The sequence below is a fragment of the Limulus polyphemus genome, unplaced genomic scaffold, assembly GCF_000517525.1.
Source record: "Limulus polyphemus unplaced genomic scaffold, Limulus_polyphemus-2.1.2 Scaffold608, whole genome shotgun sequence".
Taxonomy (NCBI): Eukaryota; Metazoa; Arthropoda; class Merostomata; order Xiphosura; family Limulidae; genus Limulus; species Limulus polyphemus.
This window is the reverse complement of record NW_013666218.1, coordinates 345,374-358,158: the sequence shown is the minus strand read 5'-3', so window position 1 is coordinate 358,158 and position 12,785 is coordinate 345,374. Positions and strand designations below refer to the sequence as shown.

At 35.1% G+C, this 12,785-nt stretch overlaps 1 protein-coding gene across 1 annotated transcript in view; it reads right to left on the bottom strand.

The window, feature by feature from the left end:
• Positions 1–1,663: 1,663 nt before the first annotated feature.
• Positions 1,664–12,785, bottom strand: part of LOC106459438 (tachykinin-like peptides receptor 99D) — an 86,722-nt gene continuing 75,600 nt past the window's right edge. The window contains exon 5 of the mRNA XM_013919057.1: positions 1,664–1,928. Within this exon, the coding sequence (XP_013774511.1) occupies positions 1,664–1,928 (265 nt within the window). The remainder of the gene's footprint in view (positions 1,929–12,785) is intronic.

The following is a 12,785-nucleotide window of genomic DNA, read 5'->3' as shown; positions in this document are numbered from 1 at the left end:
ACAAAACGTTATGTTGATGACAGGAACCATTATTTATTGTTCGTTTCACATCAGCGTTTTAAGTTACTACCTTTGAACTGTTTAAAGAACATTTTAAGGTTCAGACATAATATAGTACAATACCGTTCTTTTGTTGCAAATGTATTGGGCCTGTCGAGGATATAATGCTGAATCCAATTGTAGCCTGACTGTGGTGCTTTATCTGTTTACTATTTGTAGTACGTATTGATACTTTAATATACAGAAGCTATTTTCGTGTGATAGTATTTAATAACTCAAATGAAGTACATATCTAAAAATCTGTCTTGTATCAGTTTTGTTAAATGACCAAAAAACAAAAAAGAAAAACCCGATAAACTAGCACAGTCACCTCAATGAAGTCCGCTGTTTATATAACATCAAATGCCCCCCCCCCCCCAGTGGCACAGCGGCATGTCTGAGGACATACAACGCTAAAATCCTGGTTTCGATACCCGTGGTGGGCAGAGCATAGATAGCCCAATGTGTAGCTTTGTGCTTAATTACAAACAAACAAACAATAACATTAAACAAGTAAAAATAAATAGATATGTTTCCTAACACCTAATGAAATTTGGGCAGTGCTAGAAAGACAAAGGTTAAGGAAGAAGTGTGCTTTTCCATCATTTGAGACAGCTAAACTACACATTGAGTTTGCTTCATTAGTGTACAAAGGTTTCAGTATATTAATTATATTAATATGCACTGTTACTCTACTTAAATCGTTATTTCGTTCTCTATACAGAATAAGCGAGCATGCTCGTACAGCTAAGTGTCCTTATTATCGTTTCTCAGGTCACCTAATAGAATAAAGCTTTCATCCAGCGCAATTAGATCTAAGAGGTTTTTTGGTCCACAGTTTTATTAATTATTTGTATCATTTCTACAGTGTTAAGGAAATCCTGTAGTTAGTAAAGTTTATACTTTGTCTTATAACCACATTTTCTTCTTATGTTTTACGGTATATATTTCATACCATTTTATTTTATACTTGGATTTTATGTACCTTATTTCAAGTTGCAAAATATTAGATAGTTACGATACTAGAATTTACAAGAAGTATTTTGTATTGGTTAGTTTTACTTTTGTGTGCTGTTATATTTGCTGCTTTGTGACTTTGTTACGTTTTTAGTTTATTCGAGTTATAAAGAAATTATTTTGATCGAGGCTCTTCTTGACCACCGCACATTCTTAAGAGATCGTGAGCTTAATATTCAATTTTGGGTATCAAGGGCGGTGCCTTAGTTATTAGCTACCCTGATGTGGTATGTCTTGCAATGTTGCAAAAAGTGTCTAGCTTAGGGTTCCTAATGCTTCACTTGGCACTCAAGCAACGCTATCGGTCATGGAGTCTTCAACGTATTCCTACGATAATAAGTAATCCCTGTCCTCAACAGAAAGAGATTCAGCACAAAATACCTATTTCACGTATGAGTAACTGTAACAAGCGTTTATGATAGTAAAAAGGACATAGTGCAGGTATATAAATATCTGCCTTAACAACTAAAGCCCAACAAATATACGATGAGTAAGGATTAGGGAGGACAGTGAAGCATAAGTTAGTCATACGACAAGCTTTTCTTGTTAATCTTGCCAAAGCTGTGAAGAATCTTTGCGGATGCAGTGTAACTTCATTTATCTCGGGCTAAACGTTGGAACGTCGTTGTCCTTTGTGTCCATATTTTGAGAGAAGGAAAGGACTGCTTGAAGCTCCACTGCTGTTAAACGTCTCGGTAACGGTGTGCAAAGGGACGTTCACGTTACCGTTGTAGGTGACGCGAGTGTCGGCGTATGGTTCTGAGCAACTGTAACGCGTAAATGCTTGGTGGCGCTGCTCGTAGAATTTCATTGCATCTTCACGTCGTCGACAAAAACACAGCATAAACACTTTCTTAAATCCTTGTCGGAACCTGAAAATAAAAAAAAGGAACTCTTTAAACTGTCTTGGTGTCTTATTAAATAACAAAAACAAAACAAATTGCAAAATATTTTACAAACATCGAAAGAACCAAAAACTATTCTTTTTCTGCCACACTTCGGTTAAACCACATCATGATTGGTAACCGTCATTGAGATCTAAATGAAATTAAATAATTGTGTTTGATTTCACTTTATATATTTCATGCACTTAGATAGTGAAAGACTTGTGAGGACAAATAAATAGAAAAAGAGGAACGAAAAAATAACAGTTATACTGTCAACGGTATTAAAATAACACTTCCACGTATATTGTCAATACCAAAAGGACCCCCTCCCCAGTGGTACAGCGGGATGTCTGCGGACTTACAACGCTAGAAACCGGGTTTAGATACCCGTGGTGGGCAGAGCACAGATAGCCCATTTTGTAGCTTTGTGCTTAAATTCAAACAAACAAAAAAAATACCAAAGGGAAATCGTATTTTTCGTTTTACTCACTTAATCACTTAACTGTCCCCACGTGCTGTAAAAATAGTCGCAAGCATGTAAACAAATAGCAATAAATCAGCGTACAACTTATTATATTGTATTTTTACGAGGTTTTGGGCAATTACCCTTTCGTTATCAGACTTAAAAACTTCAGCTTTCGGAGACTTCCTTTTCTCAGACATCAAAGCTAGAGCTTATTATCATTGCAAGCAATCTATACGATCAATTAACCTAAATTAATAGTTAGCAACATATTTTGTATTTCTATATTTTTTACTCACGTTTTTTTTTATAGATTTTGAGTTATTTATTTATTTACTTTTTATATAACTAGATACTATTTGCTATTTAGTTTTTTCCTGGTTTCAGCCATTAATCTGCTGTCATCTTCCTAAGAAGCAATCTCTGGCTCAACGCACCAGAAATGGTAGGGCACTTTGTGGGAATTATACCCGGCAAAGAAGTTATGATTGGTTTTACTCAGTATAGGTGGGTTGATCTTCTTTTTCTTACACTAATTCAGACAATGGTCAAGGCATTGTTTTAGTACATTATCTATGGAACACTCACCATTCCTGAACTTTTTCAAAACCCGTGAGGAACTTCCGAAACAACGAGCCAGAATACCTGAATGTTTTTTGTTTTTAAGATGGAAGTGAGGTCGGATTCAAAGTTAACCTGCAAATGTTAAGTAGCAAAATGTCCGAGGCGTTACAAGTGTAGTAGGTGTGGATGCAATCTCGACTACGCACTAGTTGCTTATAAAAAGTTAGCCGTAAGAGAGTTCAGAGAAGCTTCGGCAGAGGAGGTGCTGTGAAGCACCCAAAGTGAAGTACGTCTGATTATAGGAATGATAAACTTACGGGTGTATCCGACGACTTGCCCTCAAATTGGGAAGAGAGCGAAGATGATTCGGCATGATGTTAATCTCGACTATGCAAAGGAGTAGAAAGATTCAAAATCAGGCAAGAAACGAAGAAATTTTTTTTTCTCTCAGTGAAGTGTAAGAGTACTACAAGGATAAGGGGAGAGAGAGCATTACTAAAATGATGGCGGCATGACTGTAGCGTGCAGCTAGTCTGTTTTGGCAGGATAGCAACACCTTAATGTCCACGTGGATATAAAAAAACAATACGGCAAAATGATTCCTGGATTATGACCTACTCCGCTATATACCTTACTCTGAAGGTTCTGGATTTCCGGACCAAAAGAGTTATATTTTCTGCCGTTGAGTCAGAGATTGTTTTTTATAATTAGTTTTTTTTAATCTTAATATCAGAAATTGTTTGTTAATATAAAGTTTAGTGCGTTATTCACCTGACGGGGGTCTTCTCCAATAGAGTTTTAACAATCTAACTATTTGAACGTTTGTAAGGAGGATATTTAGGTTTTGCTGACTTCTATGCAAGGTTGACTGAGTGTTATCAGTTAGATGGATATAGAAGGCTTCTTTTACGTTTTTCTCGAATATGATTCATATCCTATTATTTTAGTATTACTTCAATTTATCGCATGGTCTTCTTCGCTGGTATGATGACCTGTTCAAATAGATCAGTATTATCGTGTTCTGAATATCTGTTATGTTCCTGAACTCTAGTTATTGTTAGACTTTTTCTCTCTCCAACGTATTGGAGTCCACACTCACAGAGGATGTGGTAAATGGTGTTTTTTTCCCTCTCCTGACCAGTCTTAATCTTCTTTGATTTTATTTTTTTTTTTGCCAACTGTTAAGGATAGCTGCAATGACGAGGTTTCATCCTTCTTCCTTAACATTTACGTTGTTACAAATATTGTTCATTCTGCAAACTAGGTAGTATACGACGCCTGTCCTTACATTGTTGGGGTGGTTTGATTTATAGTTGAGATATTTACCCGTATCTATGGGCTTCCTATAAACTCCTGTGATATATGAGTTATGTGTCTTGGCAACCATCGCGTCAAAGGAAAAAGACTTTATGTTTTTCCTATTTCTATTGTGAATTGTATTACGAGTTGCTGTCTATACAGGGAATACAATAATTCCCGTTTCTTGTCTGTATTGTATATGGCCATATTACGGATGCATCATCAACATGTGTGAGCCAAGTCTTGGGGTGCAGAGAGATTATTTTCAAGGCGTTAATTTCCATGTAGAGATTACTGAGTACTGATAACTATTCTTGTTTTTGGTAGTGTTTGTCGTCATGTTGGAAGTAGATCGTATTGACACAGAAGGTTATGAGCTATTCTGTATCTGATTTAATGATCTATATCAGAAGATGGATAATACAAAACAGATATTGTCAAGATACGCGCAGCTATTCAAACTTCATGCCAACATACACACGCGCGTAATAAAGAAATTCCAATAAAGGAATACAATTCACTCATTGATTCTCAAAACAAGAAGTTTTATAACACTTATCTAAACATCTAAACGCGCAGTAATAAACGTAAATAAACGACCACCAACAACACTTAAAGAAAGTTTACTAAGCAATGGACTAGCCTTCGCCCTAAAACATAACAAAATATCCTTCTGAGTTATAGCTCACACGAAAAACACAATGTATAGCCTACCAAAAGAAGTGAAAGAGTTCAGAAAAATAAAGACAGCAGTCCAGAAAAAGCATTAAATGTAAACTATAGTACAATACCAAAAGGAAATACAAAAAGAAAACTACCCTCAGAAAGAATAGGGTGATCAGATTTAGCAATAAAAACAAGCCACTCCTTAACCAGCCAACATTAAGTAATGTAGTTTTGTTAAAAAAACAATATTAATACAAGATAACAGCAAAAAGTAAAGCGACTGAAAAAATAAGCCCTAGTTCGCTGAAAAAACGCAGACTGGACATCCACGTTGGCGAAGGACAAATAAAAAAATTCAACCTGTAGACAACAGTAATACCAGAATAATCATGGACAAGTATGAATACTCTATCAAACTCCAAATTTTAGTTAAAGATGGTCACTTCAAACACTAAAACGTAGAAAAAAGTAACAGACTTCTCAAGAAACACCAAATAAAACTTGTAACAGAGACAGTCATACCACTAACAGTACATCACAGTACCACCCCATAAATCTATGGTTTACCTAAAATTCACAAACAATGCTACCACCTCTGTTCTATAGTTAACTGTAAAGATTCGCCATGCATTTATATTACGTCATAAAGGCAAAGCACAGTAAAGAAAAAGACATCACCATAAACTTCGTTAACAATGGATATGAGGAACACTTAACAAATAATAGGATCACTAAGAATATACAGGAAGAAATTAAAGAAACTGTAATATTCCCTAATGTCGGAGGTCTTTCTGAAAACATAAAAAGAGAATGTAAATAGCATAAAGTCAGACTAGTAATTAGAAGCCGCAACACAATACGATACGGCCTAAATGTACAGATGGAACGCGAATTACAACATCACCTGTGAATGTGACTTCAGTGCATTGGAGAAACAAGAACACTAACCAAAATTAGAATTCGAGAGCATAATAGATATACAAGACTCGATAATACCAATCTATCTGCAACATTCAATCATGCCAGAAAAGATGACCATATGATAACTTGAAACGATACTAAAATAATAGAATATGAACCACACGAGAAAAGTAGAGATAAAAGAAACCGTCCATATCCCATAGCTGACAATACACTCAATCAACCTGGCATAGAAGTCAGTAAAACCGGCTGCCTCTCTTGAAAACATGCAAGTAGTTATTGATTTAAGTTCTAATAAGGGAAACCCCAGTAGAGTTGATTAAGCACTAGACCATATGAAGAAGATCCAGAATCGAACCTTGGATACTACCTTCCCAGAACTTTCCTGAAGATTGCGGCAGATTAGAATCCGAATCATAAAACTAATGAGTAATTAGTATTTACTTATATAAAAATAGAAACATATAAATAAACAAAATTAAATACAAATATCAATAAAAATTGGTTACTAATTAATAATTATACTTAGATGATCTTGTAAATGACTGTAGTAACAATGACAACAATTGATATCCGTTAGCTACAACCTTACTTCAGTTCTTATAACGTTGTGAGCAACCACTCTTCGTTAGACTACAGAGATACAGTCTTTACAATTTTTGGATAACTTCTTTCGTTAGTTTCACTTCAGTGCCAGAACACTTAGGTCGTTTCGGATAACCACTCTTCGTTAGACTACAGAGCTACATTCTTTACAATTTTTGGATAACTTCTTTCGTTAGTTTCACGTCAGTGCCAGAACTCTGAGGTCGTTTCGGATAACCACTCTTCGTTAGACTACAGAGCTACAGTCTTTACAATGTTTTGGATAACTCCTTTTGTTAGTTTCACTTCAGTGCCAGAACTCTTAGGTCGTTTCGGACAACCACACTTCGTCAGACTTTAAAAATGTTAACTCTAACAACGTTTCGGACAACCGCCTATCGTTAGGCTTCAGCTCTTACGACGTTTTGGGAACTGCCATTCTTTAGATATTAGTAATAGGGTCTATGATGTTTCGGTAATCTCTGTTCGTCAGGGTTTACATCAGGATTATGCTACAAATCATTACTAAGTACAACATTCTACGTTTCTAGCAAATTTGTAAGGCATATTTTCTCCTGTTTTCCCGCTTAATTTCTAACGATTTTTTATATCTAATTTAGGACTTAGCAGCTTTCTAATAACTTCATTGCTCGTTTTTACGGAATAAGAGAGTACAAAATTTAAGCGAAGCTGTCATAGCTAATGTATACTGAGCTTGAGAATTTGGAATCAGTACTGACCTATTCACGTGTTATAACTTGGCCTCATAATTTGAGACATTTGTTTTCTGCCGTACAGATATCAGCAAAATACTTCAATACAATCGAGAATAAACAACATACTTCTTAATTTTTTTCTATAAGATCACTTAAGTTAAACAAACTCAAAGCTGGATTCGTTTTTGAATCCAGCTAGTATAGCTAGTCCCTATTCTCTAATTGAAATTATAGAAGCTGAACCAGAATTGAGATATAAAGCATTTAAAAAATATCGTTTCTTCGAATTACAGTACTTGCTTGAATACATTGCTTATAACTTTATAGTCTTCCAAAAATGAAATTGAATATGGAACACAATTTAATTATAATATGAGAAAGATTGAAACATTGAATTCAGATACTTCTGTTATTGCCACATGCATTTCACAGATGAGTAATATCTCAATTTCTTTAGTTTAACCAAACATATTTAATTTCAGTTAATTTGAAATCTTCTTTAACGTTACATTAGGTACTTAAAACAAGGAAGTTAATCAGCGTACACTAAAATTCAAGAAAACCAACCACGCCAAGAGCAACCGGTGGTTTGATTTACAGAAGTCCGTTGTAAACAAATTCCAGACAATGACTCTCACTCGAATGCACCCAGTTCGCTTTAAATTATAAGAAAGCATTCATTAAATGGAAGAACAATCTCTACTGAGCATTAAAAATGTTTTCTTGTGTTATAAATCTAATCCCTTTCTTGTTATCGTTTGTAGTTGTTTTTAGTAGCAAGATTATTCTATTGATCTAATATGTCTACTGCATACGTTATGTATCGTCACTTGTATAAATACACCATACAAACGTCTGGTTCACGAAGTTTTATTCAAAGCGTCAGCTAATTTATCTCGTACATTCGACTGCACATATTCCACTGGCAATTTAATTCTCAAATTTAGGCTTCCAAACTAGTGGATTAAGGGGAAGCTTTGAATGATATGTGAACACTGAGATATTCACCTATTAAAAAAAATGTATGGAAATGCGTTCATATACTACCAGATTGCTATTTGGCAAGTTTTTGGTTTTAGTTTAGAGTCTGTTACGTTACTTTGTCACAAAACAGTTCACGAATTCAACCACATTCGACAAGAAACTTCAAAAGGTTGATTTTGTTTATCCTTCAAACCTTATTCTTATGTTTGTAAAAAACGGATCAAAGTTCATACTGGAGAAAAGCCTCCCATTAATGTTGCAGTTAAGGTAATTTGAAGCAATTCGATAGACTAGAAATAATTACATGACCAGTCTTATATACGTCTGTTTGATTTCGTGCATTTCTATCGTCAGCTCCAAGTGTACATACTGGAGATGGGCTATGCAATTTTATTATTGAATCTACTTACTGAAGTCTCAACTCTGCTTTAAAAATAATTGTTATTCTTCAAAAATCCATTCTTTGATCGTTTTGTTTATTAACTTTGTATTATTTAAAATTACGTTATTATTATTGCTGTGCACTGTAATTAAGCAACAATAGTCAATTTAGCAAAGGCGTAATGTTTAATTTATATTTTGATGTCTCTAAGTTTAAGGACAACTTCAAAACCTCGTTAAGGTGTCCAGGTGACTGTGGAGCTGTATGATCTCCCTATTCATTTATCATAAAGAAACATCAGAGATTTTACTCACGCCTGTGATGTTCAGCCAGACATTCTCCTTTTTGGAAATGTCTTTATATGAACTCAATTTACAGTTGTACCCAAAGGATACCGCTACAATTAGTAAATCAGTTTATCATCATTCATGTTTCACGTGCTTCCGTGTTTTGAGTTGTGTCAAGGGTGTCAGCCTTGCTTCTGATTGGTTAATTTGAGCCATGCGACGAGAAAAATAAGAATTAAGACAGGTTCTATTTCAGTGGTGCTGCGAACTACTCCAAACGCTGCCACGTGCCACCAGCAGGTAATGTGGATAATAATGGCTGGAGACGGCTTGAATGGGTAATGAAGAAAAACTTTAATATAAGTTTAACATAATAGCAAATGTACAACGTTTCGACAATGTTTTGTCATCATCGGGTACCTGAAATATTGAAATGCTTTATTGTTGTCAGGTTGATGGAATTTTTACCGATTAAATAAAACTCAGTATTAAATTATTACAAATTATCAAGGCCCTTCTCTCCAGTGACTCAGCAGCACATTTGAGGACATATAACGCTTAAATCCCTGTAGTTAGTATAGAACAGGTAGCCAAGTTGTCCAGCTTTTCATTTAGATAAACTAAACAATAGCAATTTGCCATATAGATATTATGGCCCATGATATTTTAATGTATCGGTATGAAGTTCATGATGAGTGAGAATGTGGAACAAACTGGGGTAGATAATTGTTTAACATATTTAATTGTTATAATACAATATATAAATATTTTCATCTAACATGTACTTGTATGATATAGGTTTTAATATTTAAGGATTTCTTTTTCTTTCTCTAAAAGACTAAAAAGTTGCTGTTACAGTACTCCCTTTCTGTTACATTCATTTGTAAGTTCAGAATTATTAGCCTGTTAAGTAAACAATCCAGAACTCTTTTTAACTGTTCTTACAGTTTAAGCTTACCACTTTAGTTTATTCATTCTTACATCAGATAGCGTGAGTTGTGTGTTGAATTTTGTTACTCCGAAATATAATAAATCACTAACGTGAGAAGGATCAAAAATTACGTAACAGGGATTTGGTGTGTAGCACGGTAGAAATGTATTCCTAGTTGTTATACTCTCTGTAATATAAACTAAAACCGTATTACCGTAGGTTTATACCGATGTATAGTTTATGAGTGGCATGAACTGGAGTTTAGTGGTTGACGATCGAAGTTGCAGGCGTTTAGTTATCCTTAATTACGATGCTTTTTGTTTGATAAATTCACGTTAATTACAACTTATGGACTCTAGCAGAAACACTGGGTAGTTGGAAGTCTAAATATGAGTTTACTTGTATATACCTTTATCTGGAATAATTGTATATGCTATTGTAGTGGTGTGTCGCTGTAGGTGCAATATATATTTGGTTCGTTTCGAATTTCCTATTGGAAGTCCAAATATATGTTAATTTAGTGGTGTGTCGCTGTAGGTGCTACGGCGTTATATTTAGCACCCATACATTTGATTCGTATCGAATTTCCTACTGGAAGTCAAAATATTAGTTTTTTTCCTACTCTTTCGAAAAGAATTGTTACAAGGTTTTTTTTGTAAAGCGCAAAGCTACACAATGGGCTGTTTGTGATCTGCCCACCATGGACATCGAAAGCCGATCTGTAGCGTTTTAATTCCTCAGGCTTATATAGCTGAGCCATCCGGTGGCTGTTATAATGGAAAATACAATGTTGGGCAACAGTGTGTAAATGTGGCCATCAGACTGAATACGATCGATTATGAAGAATGTAGATCCACAGGACTTGAAACATCGCTTTTAGCAAAGCGCAAGCGATTAACTTCACTATAGAAATGTAAAACTTAAATTTGGTTCAATAGTTTCAACTCACCAGAGGACAGAAGTAACTCAAAATACAAAAAACAAAAAAACGGTAATCAAGATCTGTGATGGAGAAAATGTGATCAAATTCTGACCAAACGACCGACTCTAGGACAGTAAGAACGTTGATCACATTTTTTCTTATACAAATTATCCGATTTTACAACGCTGTTTCAGTATTTTTTGTTACTTGTGTTCATAAACGGTTAGATTAAGCTTAGCCCATGAATTACATAGATATCTGGAACGACATTTTATGCGACACATGAGCTAGAAGATGAGGGCAGAGACTCTAAGAGTGAAGCAAAGTCGTACCTAATTTAAAACTGTTGACCAGGAAAAGGACAACTTAGTCAGCTACACCACCGTCTGCATGCTTTGCCACTTTTAACCGAATAGTGTGTGTGTGTGTTTTCTGATAGCAAAGCCACATCGGGGTATCTGCTGTGTCCACCGAGGGGAATCCAACCCCTGATTTTTGCGTTGTAAATCCGAAGACATACCGCTGTCCCACCGGGAGCCCCGAATAGTGAGATTGATTTTAATTTTAGTGTTATCTGCGGCGTTTCGCGGGAACAAATCTTGGTCCTTTGTATTTTTGTTTATTGGAATTAGCGCAAAAGTACATCAAGGCTATCCGTGCTAACATTCTCTAATCTTGAAGTGACAGACTAAAAGGAAGGCACCTAGCCAACATCACCTATCGCTGACTGTTGGCGGACTAAATGTAACACACCCATATCTCCAAAAAGTGGAGTGAGATATAATGAACCATGGAACCCCAGCTCCAGTATTGCAAACTAACTATTGGTCCGCGCTTGGCCCTGGTCCTTTGGATTCCCAGCTCAGCACACTAATTACCGGGTTACACCTGGCCCAAATTATATTGAAAATTATCTGAAAATCGGTTGACAGACAGTTGTAAAAATATTTACAATTTATTTTGACGTTTTACCAAACTTTATTGCTAACTCAAAAAGAAACGATCTTTGTTAAAACGTTCGATAGTTTTGGGTTACTCTTTTCACAGCAAATAGTGAGATCAACCGTCACATTATAATGCCTCCATAACTGAAAGGGCGAACATGTTTGGCGACGGGTTTCGATCCGCGACCCACAGGTTGTTAGTCAAGCGCCCTAATCACCAGACCATATCAAGCCCTTGTAAGCTTAACTGTTTCATTTAGACTAATTCATCCGCGTCTGCGGTTGTGATAGAATATGACGTATATTTTCACAAAACGCTGGTGGTGTCATGGTTATTACTTTCCAATATTTCGCTAAATGTAATAGAAAATGCATCCATGTAATAACCATAACAAAAATAACGATTCGCTAAAGTAAGAAGTTTGCTCTAGTGCCTCTGTCAGTTTCTAAAAACATATAAATTTCTGGTGAATTTAAAGCCACATTCAAAAGTTTTTAAGTTAATTACTTGAGATGCTTGAATGAATATAATATGGAATTTGTAAAAAAAAGATGTAGAGGAAATAAAAAAAATATAACCGAGAGTGACAAATCAGTATAATATGTAATGGTGAAATATATATAAGGATATAATAATTATTAAAATATTTAATATTTCTTACTATACTGAGATACCCCACTCTGCCTTACATTTTTTTCCTTATGCTACAGTAACTTTGTATTCCATTCAAAGATTTCAAGCATAATTGATATATGTTATTATACGCGTAATTTAACGACATCGTTTGAGTAAATTCCGTGCATTTTCAAGCATCTGCAGCATATCAACACCGGCATTTCGTATGTGTTTGATATGATCAGTTTGATTTTAACGAACATGGAATTAACACGAATACATATTTTGGCCAAAGAGCAGTAAAGGCTTGCTTCGACATTTATAACTTAGTTTTTGTTTTAATGTGAAAACGTTTCACTTTACAAAATTCGTTATGAGGCGAAAATAATGTTACACCCACAAATCGTCAGTTCTTACTCCCTTGAGCACCGTAACTGTTATTTTAGGCCTATTTTTGTTGTTGTTGACGAAACGCTGTCGTTTAGTTATGAGTAACTAAATTAAACATTTAATGGTTCCTTTAATCTGAAATAAGAGTTTCTAGCTTTAAGTAAACAAATAA